The 16,575-nt window shown below is 46.4% G+C and overlaps 1 protein-coding gene across 1 annotated transcript in view; it reads left to right on the forward strand.

Annotated features, from left to right (window-relative positions):
• The window catches only part of PPP1R1A (protein phosphatase 1 regulatory inhibitor subunit 1A), a 101,137-nt gene that overhangs the window by 51,204 nt on the left and 33,358 nt on the right, over positions 1-16,575 (forward strand). Inside the window, exon 2 of the mRNA XM_081319893.1 lies at positions 201-261. Coding sequence (XP_081176019.1) covers positions 201-261 — 61 coding nt within the window. The remainder of the gene's footprint in view (positions 1-200; positions 262-16,575) is intronic.

The raw sequence follows: 16,575 nt of genomic DNA on the forward strand, positions 1-16,575 counted from the left end.
TCTTTTGAGAACTGCAATCTACAAACATCTGCATAAAAACATTGGCAGGGTTGCCTGTCTCCAGTGTACCATCTACAATAAAGAACTGTCTTTGGCATTGCTGACAAATAACTATCTCTCTCCTGTCTGCAGTTTTTTTGGATATTTAGAAAAAAGTTCCTTACCGGCAGTTACTGTAATTAATCTCTCTTCGTCTACAGATCCGACGGCGTCGCCCAACTCCTGCCACCTTGGTCTTGAGCAGCGACCAATCGTCACCTGGTGAGAGCAGATGCATGACTTGATTAAATGAAAATTCCCCCCTCCCCTCCCCCTATCCAAGAATGGTTTGCTGCTATTCAGTAGGTCAGTCCTGGAGAGAATTTGAATAGTAGTATGTGAGACAACAAAGACTTCAAATCAGGGATGGGAAGGGGATCTGTAGTCATCCAAGCATTACTGAAATATCCTCCCAGCAGCTGCAAGCCAATATTGCTCAATATCTGGATCTAGTAATATCTCAAAATCTAGAACTAGTAATATCCAGATGGCCATGACCAACGTCTAGTAACATCTAGAATCTAGATTCTAGATGGCCACCTCTCTCACCCATGCCTGTCCTAAAAAGTTGCTCATTGTTTATATTATGGAGGAATCTTTTCTGACCCCTGAGGAAGGGAATATATGGGGGCCTCACTCTGATTGGTACAAGGGACTATTTCTGATATTGCTGAAACTCTCAAACTATAGCTAAGGACTAAGAGCCAGTCAGCCATCTCTACCCCAAAACATAACTTTTTGCTAAAGCCTTTGCTGTCGATCAGATTTTTCAATTGCTTTTTGCAGTGCAAAATAGATTACAGAGTATGACTGAGGCTAAGTAATGGCAGTTGAGCCCTGCCTTTATTCATGATTGCACAATTGAGGCTGGGAGGGCTTTGGCCAGCCTCCCATTCCTTTCCTGTCCTGCTCCTGGCTTTCAGTGAATAAATTAAAATTAAAATTATTGGATTTATGTTTGGATAAGAGGGATAAGAAGAAGGAATTGAACCAATGAGTAAAACGTGTGGGTGTAAGAAAATGTAACTCTTATCCTGGACAAGGCATTTGACCCCCCACACACACTTGCCACCCCTTTGCAACTTTCAAAACACTTGACAAGATTCATACATTGTCCTTAGTACAAACCTAAGAGTAACAAAATGTGGCACCTTAGGTGGGTGAGACCCTGATGTCCATGTACTATGACTGATGGTTAGAAATTCTGGGAAATGTAATCCAATATATTTAACATTGGAATCATTTTCTTCATTATAACAAATTACACATATTATCTAAGAGGCTAGGTCCGTTTAGCAAGTACTTTTGCGAGCAGCATAGATTTTCCTCAATAATTTGGGTGATGAGGGAAACAGGAATTCAGTGATGTGGGGGCTGTTTTAACCAGGCAATGTGTGGTTGCCTGGTTTAAACATAAATATAAATCTCCCACAACATTTTGGAGTAGTTGACAACATCATTCCTAGGTATTATGGAAAATTTTATATGCCAGTTATGGAGGGAGGATCTGCTGCCCTATAGTATACAGAGAAGTGGGTCTACAGGAATGAATACTATGGTGATGCGGGTCCAAGAGAGGGTCAGAAGAGAGGGCAAGCCCACATTTTTGTAACCTTGGTATTTGCCCCGAATGACACCAATTGAGTTAACATCCAGAGCCTGTTAGAAAATAAACATTAAGCCAAGTATTTAGGGCAAATTGTTTTTAGAAGTGTACCCCAATTTGGCAACTCATTTATTTTGTTCAGCGTTCCCCATCCATGCTATTTTGGTTTAGTGTGCAAAATGGATTGAATTTCACATAGCCTGCTCTTGATGGGATCTAGAATGAAAAGAAGGGCAGAATGCTGAAGTTGGTCAGTGGCTTAAAGGAGGTTGTGCTGAAGTCAGCTTGTGTTTACAGTATTCCAAACTGTCAGGCTTCCCTCCCAGACTCAAGGTACATATTTACTCATCTGAGATCACTACATCTTCACAAGTGAAAAATGCATGCTCTAGAGTCTAGGTCGGGTACGGAGACAAATTTTCCATTTTATCTGAGACTCTTGATCATTTTAGAACAAAGACAGGAATTGGTCTACGGGGCTAGGAAAAGGAGAGAAGCAACCTCTGATTTAGGATTACCAGATATCTGAATGGGCAATGAAGGATATGAACAACTGGGACAGGAGAACAAAGAGTAGGGAGAGGACTCACTAATTGTTTAGCTGTCTTGGTGTCTGCAGCTAACAGCTGTTGTGACTCAGGGCCAGCTTGTGGGTCCGACAGCCGGCTCCGATGTATCGGATGACTCAGATGAGGGGGAGGAGGGAAACGAACCGGCTGATGATGGTTTGGAGACTTTGCAGAGCCCTCAGCCGGGGACCTCTTCTCAGCTGCGTGAGCCCGAGAGTGCGGAGGAAGATGATCCACAGCTGGCCCTGTTCAAGGACGCCCGACGCAGGAGGCAGTCGAGCAGGAACAAACAAAGAAAGGCTGCGGGACTCCTCGGGAGGAGGCACAGGGAGACCACGCCCTGAGCTCTCTATAAAAGGAGTGTTTGGGGAGGGGCTGGTTGCTGAAAGCAACTTTTCCGCTTGAGAAGACAAGCTCTAGTGTTTTTGTTAACTGCGTAATAAATCTTGGCAGATGCCTTTTAGCCTTGGACGCTCTCCAGTCTCTTCTTTCTGAATAGGGGTTTGCCTTATTACAAGGCCAGAAGAGGGCTGGTTCAGAACAGTTTGCTTTCAGCCACCCACCCCTTATTACTACGATGGAGCAGCTTCTTGCCGAGAATGCCCAGCTCACCCAGCAACTCACTTTGCTGGCAGCTCAGGTGGCTCAACTGCAAGCTCAGGTACATGCTGCACCCCCACCCAGGAGGAAATGTCAGATAGCTATGCCGGATAAATTTGCTGGTAATCCAGAACTGTTTCCTGCCTTCCTGGGACAATGCCAGCTTTTTATCAGCGTGAGAGCAGCTGATTTCCCCACTGACCGAGATAAGGTGGGATTCGTGTTGAGCCTTCTGTCGGGAGATGCAGCTCGTTGGGGCACGCCTCTGTTGGCACAGCCTAGCCCTTTGTTGGATAACTTTGGGGGGTTTTGTGACCATATGCGCCTCATGTACGAGGACCCGATTAAGGCGCAGACTGCCACCCGACGCCTGAAAGCTTTGAGGCAGGGTCAGCGCCCTCTACAGGCCTATATCAGCGATTTCCGGCTGCTTAGCCAGGATTCCGCCTGGAATGAGGCTGCGCTCGTGGATGCCTTTCAGGATGGCTTGTCAGAGGAGATGTTGGATGAGCTGGCCCGCGTGGACATTCCCTCAGATCTGAATGGGCTGATCCATCTTTGTCTGCGGATCGATGCCCGGCTGCAGCAGCGAAAGAGTCGCCGTGCCACCCCACAGACCCCTGCCGCCCCTGTTGTGCGTGAGCCCCCAGTCCAGAGGGAGGAGCCAATGGAGCTGGGTGCCGCCAGGTCCCGTCTATCGGTGACGGAAATGGACAGACGACGATCGGAGGGGTTGTGTTTTTACTGTGGGGACCCTGGACATTTGGCTGCTTCTTGTCCAAAGAAGCGTCAGCGGGCATCAGTGACCAAGCCGGCCCCGAGAAAGTCCCCTGCTTTGCTGTCGGGAAACGGCCCGAGCCCGATCTAGACGGTGTGATAGATCGGACGACCCACCACGACCACGCCGAGCGACGCCATTCCGATGGTGCCTGTGAACCTCCACGGCATTTGATTTTGGAGGCACGACTGATCCTTCCTGGCAAGCCAGAGGGGATTCCGGTCCATGCCTTAATTGACTCTGGGGCTACCACTAACTTTATGGACTCGGCCTTCGTGGCCAAATGGGCTGTTCCTCAGTGTCCGGTGGATCCGCCCATGCTAGTGGAGACTATTGATGGTCGAGTGCTCCTGTCCGGGCCTATTACGGCCGCCACGCAACCAGTGAGTATGGCTATCAGTACCCATGTGGAGGCCATTCAGTTCTACATCACTTCGGATCTGCACTTCCCCGTGGTCCTGGGACTGGCGTGGCTCCGGGCGCATGATCCACAGATCTATTGGTCTCAGAACTTGGTCACCTTCCCAAGTTTGCAGTGCGTGGACCACACCCGCCATATCTGTGCCGGCCAGGTGGAGGGCTCCTCAGGAGTTTCTTTGCCTCCCGAACTGTCCGACTTTGCTGATGTGTTCAGCGAGTCAGAGGCGGACCAATTACCCCCGCACAGGCCCTATGACTGTTCCATTGAACTAGTTCCTGATGCGCCTCTCCCAGTGGGGCGTTTGTATTCCATGTCGGAGCCCGAGTTGGCTGCATTGCGGGACTTCTTGACAAAGAATTTGGCTCGTGGTTTCATCCGGCCCTCGTCCTCGCCAGTGTCTGCGCCCGTGCTCTTCGTCAAAAAGAAGTCGGGCGAGTTACGGCTCTGCTGTGACTACCGGAAACTCAACGCCATCACGGTGCGTAACCGCTACCCGCTGCCCCTCATCCCCGAGCTCTTGGACCGACTCCGGGAGGCTAAGATCTTCACGAAACTGGACCTGCGTGGAGCTTACAACCTCGTCAGGGTTCGGCCGGGTGATGAGTGGAAGACGGCGTTTGGTACTCGCTATGGACATTTCGAGTACACGGTGATGCCGTTTGGCCTGACCAACGCCCCCGCTGTGTTTCAGCATTTTATGAACGACATCTTTCGAGATCTGTTGGACCAGTTTGTCGTGATTTACCTGGACGACATCCTGATTTACTCCCCGTCGCGTGAAGCGCATCATCAGCATCTCCGTCAGGTCCTGCAGCGCCTCCGGAAACATCGGCTGTTTGCCAAGTTGGAGAAGTGCCAGTTTTACCAGGTGACCATCGATTTCTTGGGTCACCGCATTTCTCCTGAGGGCATCGCCATGGAACCGAGTAAAGTTGAGTCGTTGCAGAGTTGGCAACCCCCACGTCGCGTGAAGGATGTTCAGCGACTTCTTGGATTTGCCAACTACTATCGAACATTCATTCCTGGCTTTGCTGCCTTGACAGCCCCCCTTACCCGGCTCCTGCAGAAGAAGACTCGGTTCCAGTGGAACGCCCCCGAACAACAGGCGTTCCAAGCTTTGAAGGACGCCTTCATGAAGGAGCCCATCTTGAAGCATCCTGACCCGCAACGGCCGTTTGTCGTGGAGGCGGACGCCTCCGACATTGCCATTGGGGCCGTGTTACTCCAGGCAACGACGCCCAGCGGTACCCTTTTCCCTTGCGCGTATCACTCTCGGAAATTGAACCCCTCGGAGCGCAACTATACCATCTGGGAGAAGGAGCTGCTGGCCATCAATGCGGCGTTCGAGGCTTGGAGGCATCATCTGGAGGGGGCGCGGCATCAAATCGAGGTCCGGACGGACCACAAGAATCTGGAAAGCCTGCAGACCGCTCGGAATTTGAACCAACGCCAGATCCGGTGGTCCCTCTTCTTTGCGAGGTTTGACTTCCGGGTGCGGTACATACCAAGCGGGCACAACCAGAGAGCGGATGCTCTGTCCAGGAAGCCCGAGTACACCCGAGTGGAAGACAAGCTTCCGCCCAGGACAGTGATCCCCGTCGAGTCTTTTGCTGCGGTGCGGGAGCCGGTGGATGTACGGGCTCGGATCCGGGAGGCGCAGCAGCAGGAGGCGTGGGTGGCTCAGCGGAAGGAAAAGGTGGGGCCAGATTCGCCTTGGTCGGTCACAGATGGACTCCTGTATTATCGTGACCGGCTCTATGTTCCAGGAGGGCCACTCAGGGGACTCGTCCTCAGCCAATGTCATGATAACCCGGCTGCGGGGCATTTTGGCCTGTTCAAGACTCTGAACCTGGTCTCCCGTACCTTCTGGTGGCCCCGAGTACGACACGATGTCCAGTCTTATGTCACCTCCTGCGTCCCATGCAGGCAGGCCAAGTCATCGACAGGGGCCCCGCCTGGTTTACTGCAGCCTTTGCCAACGCCCGAGACCCTGGGGGGCTGTGTCCATGGACTTTCTGACGGATCTACCCCCATCCTCCGGCTTCACGACAGTGTTTGTGGTGGTGGACATGTTGACCAAGATGGCGCACTTCATCCCCTGTCGCGGCTTACCGTCAGCTCGCGCCACTAGTCGCATGTTCATCCAACAGGTGTTCCGGCTGCACGGCCTTCCCGATAGGGTCGTCTCCGATAGGGGGGCCCAGTTTACAGCCCGCTTCTGGCAGGAGTTGATGCGGGCGTTGGACATTAAGGTTTGCCTCTCGTCCGCGCATCATCCTCAGACCGACGGGGGTACCGAGAAGGTCATCGGCATCTTAGAGCAGTATCTGCGCTGCTATGTTAACCTGCAGCAGGACAATTGGGTGGACTATTTGGCCATAGCCGAGTTTGCCTTTAACAACTCGCAGCACACCTCCACGCAGATGACACCGTTCTTGGCCAACGTGGGTTATCACCCCAGATTTTTCCCCCTTTCTCCCGTGGACTCACCGGAGCCGGCAGCGAACGAATTCATGGCGGAATTACAGGCGATCCATCGGTTGGTGCGACGGCAGCTGGAGAAGGCCAAGGCCGACTACAAGAGGTTCGCCGATCGGTCGAGAAGGGATACGCCTCCATTATCGGTGGGGGATCGGGTCTGGCTGTCCACCAGGAACCTACCATCCACTCGGCCGGCGAGGAAGCTGGACCACCGTTACCTTGGACCGTTCCCAGTCGAGGCCGTCATCAACCCAGTCGCCTATCGTTTAACTCTGCCACGTTCCCTGCGCGTGCACCCCGTCTTCCATCGGTCCTTGTTGGTCCCCGAACAACCGGCTTGTCCACTTTGCCAAGCGGAACCTCCCCCATCAGGACCTGGTGATGGCGACAGCACCCCCGAGTACGAGGTCGCCAGCATCAGGGATTCCCGCTGGCTGAAAGGTCGCTTCCAGTACCTGATCGAGTGGAAAGGGTACGGGCCGGAGGACTTCACATGGGAAGACGCGACCGCCGTTCATGCCCCTGCGTTGGTGACTGCTTTTCACGAACAGTTCCCATCCCGACCGCATCCGGATCGGCAGACCCGGGGGAAGGGCCCTGCGGTGCGGGATAGTGTTGTGACTCAGGGCCAGCCTGTGGGTCCGACAGCCGGCTCCGATGTATCGGATGACTCAGATGAGGGGGAGGAGGGAAACGAACCGGCTGATGATGGTTTGGAGACTTTGCAGAGCCCTCAGCCGGGGACCTCTTCTCAGCTGCGTGAGCCCGAGAGTGCGGAGGAAGATGATCCACAGCTGGCCCTGTTCAAGGACGCCCGACGCAGGAGGCAGTCGAGCAGGAACAAACAAAGAAAGGCTGCGGGACTCCTCGGGAGGAGGCACAGGGAGACCACGCCCTGAGCTCTCTATAAAAGGAGTGTTTGGGGAGGGGCTGGTTGCTGAAAGCAACTTTTCCGCTTGAGAAGACAAGCTCTAGTGTTTTTGTTAACTGCGTAATAAATCTTGGCAGATGCCTTTTAGCCTTGGACGCTCTCCAGTCTCTTCTTTCTGAATAGGGGTTTGCCTTATTACAAGGCCAGAAGAGGGCTGGTTCAGAACAACAGCATAGTTTCCCAGCAGGGAGAAAGAGAAAGCCTGAGAATAGTCCGACCAACCTCTGGGATCCTGGGAAGGCAGTTGGAGAGTGAGGAAGCCACAGTGTCCCCCCGCCCCCCCCCTGTCCCACCGATGCACTGTGAGGGAACTCTAAAGATGTAGAGTCACCTCTCAAGTGGACTGTTGCAATGTGCTTTACATGGGCAACTCTTGTTTTTTTTTATTGAAAAGTTTTACAATACATTTTATCTTTAACAATCCCCCCCTCCCTCCACCCACCCCTACCTAACCCTCCCTATCCCTCCCCCCCATTCCCCCCCCCGACTTCCCAGAGCTAAGTACAAGGTATAAAAACAAAGAACAATCATAAACATCCATATGCTAACAACAATAAACTATTAAGTCTATCGCACTCTAGCTCATATGAGATGACTACAAGCAATACTAATATTACATATAAAAGGAAAGAAAAAAAAGAGAAAAAGCTTATTCAAATGCTAAGTGAAACTTTTTAGTCCCATATTTGTTCTGGATATAATCAATCCACTTTTCCCACTCCATAATATAACGTTCTTGCGTATGATCTTTCTAGTAAGCCGAAATCTTTGCCATTTCCGCCAGGTCAGAAACTTTTAGAGTCCATTCTTCTATAGTCGGCAATTCCTCCTTCTTCCAATATTGACCTATTAAGAGTTGCTGCTGTGATTAAATACAACATCAACTTAATGTCCACAACAGTAGCATCTGTAATTATACCCAATAGAAACAATTGCGGACAAAACTTTATCCTTTGCTTGAAGATCTTCTGCATATTCCACCAAATTTTTATCCAAAAAGCCTTAACCTTTTTGCAGGTCCACCATATATGAAAATAGGTTGCATCTTCACCACCACATCTCCAACATTTAGGTTGATAGTTCGGATACATACTTGCAAGCTTTTTAGGATCTAAATGCCATCTATAAAACATTTTATAAAAATTCTCTCTTAGATTTTGGGCTTGCGTAAATTTTACGTTCCTCACCCAGATCTTTTCCCACGTGTCCATTGTAATAACTTCTTGAATATTCTGAGCCCATTTTATCATACAGTCTTTAACAAGTTCTGTTTCTGAGTCAATATCTATCAATGCAAGATAAATCCGTTTAATATGTGCTGGAACCTGATTTCTAATTTGCTTTATCAAATTTTCATCAGTCATTGAGAAACCAATTTTCTGATCTTCTTTCCACCTGGCACGTAATTGACCATATTGAAACCAAGTTTGAACGATCTTCTCATCTCGCAAGAGATTGTACGGCTTCAAACACCAGACGTTCCTCTCCAAGCTTAAGATCTCCTTGTACGTAGTCACATCATGTTTGAAGCCAACATTTATATTTTCTATTGCATGTTTTGGGATTGCCCACAACGGCATCTTGTAGTCTAACTTATGTCTATACTTCTTCCATACTCTCAACAATGCCTGTCTTAAAATATGCACTTTAAACACATTATCTACCTTCTTATCATACAACAAATATGCATGCCAGCCAAATAACAAGTCGTGGCCCTCAAGATTTAATAATCTCCCTTGTGTCAAATTAATCCAATCACTTATTCCTGACAACGCAGCAGCTTCATAATATAATTTAAGATTAGGCATTTTAAGACCACCTCTTTCACGAGTATCCTGCATAATCTTAAGTTTAACTCGTGGCCTTTTCCCTGCCCACACAAATTTATTGATACCCCGTTGCCATTCTTCCAAATTAGAGTCTTTTTTAAGAATCGGTATCATTTGGAATAAAAATAAAAATTTAGGCAGGACATTCATTTTCACTGCTGCAATTCTTCCCAGTAAAGACAATTGCAATTTTTCCCAGCTCTCCAATTCTTTTTGAATTTTTCCCCATAACTTTTCATAATTATTTTTATATAACTTTGCATTTGAGGGTGACAAATACACCCCCAAATATTTAACCCTTTTAACAATCTCAAATCCAGTTAATCCTTCTAAAAGGGCCTTTTGCGATGCTGTCATGTTTTTGGCTAAAATTTTTGTTTTTTGTACATTAACCTTAAATCCAGAAACCTTCTACATGGGCAACTCTTGAAGAGCATTCAGAAGTTGCAGCTGTTCCACAATGCAGCAGTATGGGCAGAAGTGGGCACACCTCAGTGCATCCATCTAACAGCAGTGCTGTATGAGCTGCACTGGCTCACAATAAGCTTCTGAGCAGGTGCTGGCTGACAAGTTGTAGCCCCTATGTGTCATGGCCCTGGTTGTTAGCAAGACTGGCTGTCTGTGTCTGTATTACTCAAACTAATGGGATGTTTCAGGTCCCTTCATTGAAGCAGTGTCACCCGGTGGGGCCTTGGAAATGTGCCTTTTCTGTCTTGGAATGTGCCTTAAAGAACACCCTCCCACTGGGGATAAGGATGATCCCCAACCCTATTGACCTCATGGAAAGCTGCGAAGGCTGACTTTTCCCCCAGGCACTGGGGCCAGGATGTTGGTAGAGCAGGCACTGGGTAGTTGGTCAGTAGCTAGAAGTAAGTTTTATTGAAGTCTTGATTTGTTAAATGTTAAAGGTAAAGGTTCCCCCGCACATGCGTGCTAGTCGTTTCCAACTCTAGGGGCTGGTGCTCATCTCCGTTTCAAAGCCGAAGAGCCAGCATTTGTCCGAGGACGTCTCCGTGGTCATGTGGCCGGCATGACTAGACACCAGAGGCGCACGGAACGCTGTTACCTTCCCACCGTAGTGGTCCCTATTTTTCTACTTGCATTTTTACGTGCTTTCGAACTGCTAGGTTGGCAGAAGCTGGGACAAGTAACAGGTGCTCACTCTGTTATGCGGCACTCGGGATTCGACCCGCCAAACTGCTGACCTTCTGATCGGCAAGCTCAGTGTCCTAACCCACTGAGCCACCGTGTCCCTTTGTTAAATGTTACAAAAGTTTATTTTAAAAAAAAACTAGTTATAAAAAGATAAGATCTATCCCTAAGGCTTATAGATTAGGGGGGAAAAATAGGCCAGAGATGAGGATTCCCTTATCTATATTATGTTCCCTTCCCTTCTTTCCCTCCAGGGCCATCTTTCCGAAACTAAGATTGTCAATGCAACAATTGGAATTTATGTCATGCCTATTTGGATTTTTAATTGACTGGCAGGTTTCATTAATGTAAATTTGGAGGGAGTTGTTAAGAGAAATAGCAAGGAAGGGACCTAAGCGATTTATTAAGGTTGGAGTAAAAGTGGATATCACATAAATGCATTTGGGGGGGGCTCCCCAATTTGCCAGTGTTTCAGTTAGAAAATCAATTGCAGAAAAAAGTTTACCAGGACAGTGCAGGCTGGGTTCCTTTCTCTTTGGATCACCCTTGCCCCTCATGCCATTCTAATCCTCGTCTATCCAAATTGTGGGCAGGATGCAACATTGGCTGTAGCTTTTATTTTTGCTACATTTCTTCTCCAGCTGATGACGTTTTCTTTTTTCTGTATGTGGTATCAGCAAAGAGGCCCTCAGAGTTTCTTACTGTTTCTGCTCATGGTTTGGTGCAAGGGTATGCAACCTTGGCTCTTTTATGACTCGTGGACTTCAACTCCCAGAATTCCTGAGCCAGTATGACTCAGCTTGGAAACCTCTCTCTTTCCCCTCAGCATGGCTGGCTCAGGAATTCTGGGAGTTGAAGTCCATGAGTCATAAAAGAGCCAAGGTTGCCTACCCATGGCTTTGGTGTATAAAATGGGTTGCATGGAAATCCTTTATTTGATGCCCGCTTAATGATACAGCCAAACATGAATACCCATTCTGCTCCCAGTGAAGAAAATGATTGCAAGAAAATGTCCTTAGAATCTGGACAGTCTTCTGCCTCATTTTTCCTATCCAGTCAATCTCCAACAGCTGCATCTGCCCTTTGAAAGACATGCAGCCCCCGTAATGACCTGTACATCTCTCTCCATCTGTTTGAACATTTAGGAACTTTTCACAGCAGGTGACAGATCAGCAAACTACATTCCTAATGCCTAGGAATTATGGGCATGTTGCTCTCAAAAAGTAAAATTTAGATGCTTTGACAATGTTGAGATTTAAGAGCGAAGAGATATTTACAGTTTAATCCCCCAGCCTAGAAGAACTCAGCATCTAAGTGATAATTATTTTCCAACAATTCATAAATAAGACTTGTTCAAGTAAAACTGTGCCACTAGGTTTACTGATAATAGAGCAGCACTAATAAGGTGTTAAAAGCTTGCTTTCCCTCACTTCTGCCCACCACTTCTCCCAGTCATTTACAGAGTAATATGTGTGCAACTGATCTATGGAAAAGTTACATCTTGAATAGGGAGTCTTCTGGATTGTGTGAAGGAAAATCTCAAAATAGGTTTCTTGTCCTTGCGAAAGGAAGTGTTAAAGGTTTAAATCCAGTTTTGTATCTGATATAGAATCTGATACATTCTTGGAATTGACATCTAATGGATAGATTTGAAAACCAATACATATAAATTTACCTCCAGGCATTGTTTTGATCAATCAAAACTATCCCCATTCAGGACACTGTCAAATACCATAAGTAGCAGCAATACTGAGCACAACAAACTTTCTGATACAAAAATGTAGGCATGTCTCCATCCATCATTCAGAGAACTGATCCTTATGACACAACACGTTCCCAATGCTTGGTGCACCAGAGTAGGAAATTAGCAATTCTATTCAATGAATTATAAAATCCTGTTGGCTTCTTTGGGAAAATACTATATCTAGAGAAAGATCATTCTAAATATAAGACTATCCTCCAGCATCAGTAGATCAGAAAATATTAGAAAAAACACACACAGTTCCTGTTCAATGTTCGGCTTCCCTACTTTGTCATCCTAGGATGGGCAACTCTAGCTGAACGTGATTCCGAAGATTACCTCCACCAAAAACTATGTTTCCATGTAACACATATATTTGTATTTCTATATATCTGTCCAACGTCACACTTCAAAAACAGAATAGGGCCAGATAATACTGTAAGAGGGAGAGAGGGACAGACAGGGTAAGTAGGTAGATGAATTTAAAAAAAAATATTAATTAAAAGTAACAATTTGAACAATATCTCATCCCATTTATAAAATTAATTTATGGTGACCTGGATGTCTCACCAATCTTCTCTTAGGCAAACCATTCTCACATGCAGAGACAGATTTGTACACACACACAATATGTTCTTCTCCCTTTTTCAATAGAAACAGCACAACAGAAGGAGACATTGAATAGAGAGGGAGTGCAATGAAAGGATAGCTGCATGGTGAGGAAAGATTTGGGAAAGGGTAAGGATAAAACCTGGAGTTTGGGTGAAGGGGAAAGAAAACAGCTTTTGTTTCAACATGACAGAAATTTTTATGTTTAGCAGGCAAGCAGCTCCTATCATGAAAAGGCTAATCTTCCAAAGAACCACCACCCCCTGTAAGATATTCTCCTACAAATTTCTAGGTTCTCTAGAGCTTCTTCTATTCTTATCGGCTGAATGCAACAAGTAATTATCCTAATTATCTGGGATCAGGCAATTATTTACCTGATACATATTCATTAGACTTGCTTGAGGGGAACAGATGGGTAAAGAATATCCTTTATGGAACAAGGTTGCAACAGAATGATCTTTAGTCCCTTGGTATGTCCACTACTGGGCTGCTTTTGTGATTAGTGCTCTTCCAAATGTGTGAATAGCCACAGGAAATGCTAGAAAAGCAAGAGAAAAATCCCCATGCTCTTGAATTTGGTTCTTTATTTTCTGACCCAGTGAGTTTCAGATTGAATTAGTCCTTCAGGAACACATAAACCTAACGTACACTTAATTGAAGTACCAGTTAGGTTTAATCTGGAACAAAGCACCTCCTTGAAGGGCCGCATCGCTGTTGATTGTGGTAGGGAATCCCAATACCCAAGCCAGAGGCATCTAGCCAGAACCCTTAGCAGATGCCACGTTGTCTCCCAGATGGCAGCCCCTTGCTGGAAATCTCACAGTGGGCCCAGGAAAATTCAACCTCTAGCATAACCACAGGGGCCTCCTAGGGCTTCCGGAAGTCCTTCTGGGATTGCCCCACCACTTAAGAAAAGCAAGCAGCCCAGAAAAGCTCCTTTTGTACCACTAGGCCAGCGGTAGGCAACCTCGGCTCTTTTATGACTCATGGACTTCAACTCCCAGAATTCCTGAGTCAGCTGACTCAGGAATTCTGGGAGTTGAAGTCCATGAGTCATAAAAGAGCCAAGGTTGCCTACCCCTGCACTAGGCTCTTTGGCGTGGCTTCCCAGATGCCAAGTGGCTGAGAGAGACAGTGACAAGCAAAAAGAGTCTTTTCCTGCGGCATGCATTCTCTCTGTTGTTGCCAGTGGACTAGGGAGGGGAGCAGGCTAGAAAAGCTATTTTTGTGCTGCTGGGCTCCCCCAACTGCTCACCAACTCTAGAGGAGAGTTAAGAGTGGAGTAGGAACGTCTATGGAGATTCAGATCATAGTTGTCCCAAAGGTGCTTTTCAAAAGGCAACTCGACTGTCTCGTTTTTTGTTTTGTTTTTCCCCTTGAAAACATTTCGCCTCTCATCCCAGAAGCTTCTTCTGAAGAACTGAAGAAGCTTCTTGGATGAGAAATGAAACGTTTTCAAGAAAAAACAACAGCAAGAAAGTCCAGTTGCCTTTTGAAAAGCTTCTTCGGGGCATAGTAGAATAAGGCCAATGGTCTACTCCCATAGGAGGACCTTGGAGTACAAAAGGAGGAAGGGCCAAATCTTTTGAAGGAGCTCTGTGGGAAAAGGCTGAGAGAAACTTTCTTGTAACCTTGGCCAAAATGCTTTCAGACTAGGTAGTATGGAGATCCTTAGATACACTAAGATCTTCTTGGCTGTGGGCCAACCATCATGAGGACATGAGCCTTGGTGGAGCAGTGGGCTAATGCCTCCTTAAGTAACACCAGCTGCCTGGAATTAGTGCAGGTTCGCATCCCACCAGGCTCAAGGTTGACTCAGCCTTCCATCCTTCCGAGGTAGGTAAAATGAGGACCCAGATTGTTGGGGGCAATTAAGCTGACTTTGTAATAATGCCGCTTGGGGGTGTGTGTGAAAGCCCTAATAAGCAGGCATATACATAGAATGAAGGCTACTGCTAAGCTTGTAAGCTGCCCTGAGTCTTCGGAGAAGGGCGGGATATAAATGGAATTAAAATAAAAAATAAAATAAAAATTTAACTGGTATTGGGGGAGAAATCTGAGAGGAGTCTTCTTCTACCATATGGACCAAAGCAATTCAAGGCCATCCAATTTTTTTGTTGCTGTTGATGCAAATCGAGTGACCTGTTTGCTTATGCAATATGAATCAGTTTAGCCCCATGAGCTAAGCAGCTCTGTTGAAGAGCCATCTATAAACCTAGTGCCTCTTCATGAGAATTGAGTAAGAAATAAGGCAATATAGTTTGGAATTCTTAAACATGTTTTAATAATATACAAGTAAATGCTCCGAAATAGAACCAATTTAATGCAGTGCTTAAAGAAACCACCAGCAGACTAGAATTTGAGAAACCGTGATTTCTTAGCACTTGCCTAGGCATGAAATAAGTGGGAGGACTTTGGGCCAGTCACTCTCTTTCAGCCCTAGGGAAAAAAAGGCAATGGCAAGCCACTTCTGAAATCTTGCAAGAAAACTATACATCCATATATTTGCCAAGAATCAATACTGCCCGAAAGGCTCATACACAGAGGCTCCAGAAACAAATGTGTATGGTGTTATATACAGGTAATACTTGATTAATGAACAGTTGCTTAGCGACCGTTCAGATTTATGCTTGGGCCTCTCCAGGATACTTATGACCTGGTTACGAAGTTCCATAGCCAGTCCATCCTCCCCCCACCCCCACCCCACCCTTAGTAATATATGGTAACTGCATTTGGGGCACTGGGCAACCAACCTGCAGTTACAGCCAATGATAGCATCCCGAGATCAGATGGCCTCATTTTACGATGTTTTCAGAAACACCCACTCATCCTGAACAATTAATAAGGCTTAACCTAAGGAACAAGTAACACTTAATGAGTGAGTCATCATTTTGCAACACTGCACTCACTTAACGATCTCCATAAACAAGATCACAAAATTGGGTCAGTCACGTATGACTGTCATGACTTACAACATGATACAGGCAAACAGACAGACTCTGTCTGTGTGTGTGTGTGTGTGTGTGTGTGTGTGAAACAGCACCTTTTTTGGGGAAAAAATGTCCTAAAAAGAAAACTCTAACATATGCTTTTGTCATCCCACTAAGGCACAAGAAGAAAATCCTAACCATCTTCTTTCTTTTTAAGAATCGTAGAAAGGAGAAAGCATTTTTTTCCCCTTGCTTGTGTCTATAATCTAAGTAAAAAGATTCATACTGCTACCCGTGCTATAATAGCCATGTAAATCAAAGCTGCAGCTGCAGAAATGAAAGCTCTTAACCCTTCTCTAACATGGATGGAGTCAGCAGCGGAAAGGAAGAGAGCCCACTGAAACTCTGAAGTCCCTTGGGGGGGGGGGTTGAGAGATTTACCTGATAAACATTACAGCAAAGGAAAAAGAGAGAGCACCTCAATTCTGCCGTCCCTAAAAAGGTAAAAGATTTATAACAGAGGCTTATAGATCTCATTAATGATCACAAAAAACCCATCTCATTAAAACTATCTAAATTCAGCATCTTAATATATAGTTTCCTCCTTTGTTCTTTTTTTTTTAACTCCTCTATCCGGTGAGCCTACTTTTTCAATTCCCAGAATGTTGTCATCTGGAGTGTCTTTGCAGTTAATCAGTGGCCCCACCAAAAAAGAAGCATTTATCCTTCCATTCCAGATACGATTTAGGGTTTGCACAATGACACAAGGGTTGTGAGATATCCTTACAGCTTCTAGACTTGTAAAAATTACAAATAGTCCCTGACTTACAACAGTTCATTTAGAAACACTAAAAAAGTGACTTATGGCCATTTTCCACACTCAGAACCA

Source organism: Vipera berus (assembly GCF_964194415.1).
Source record: "Vipera berus genome assembly, chromosome: 2".
Classification (NCBI taxonomy): domain Eukaryota; kingdom Metazoa; phylum Chordata; class Lepidosauria; order Squamata; family Viperidae; genus Vipera; species Vipera berus.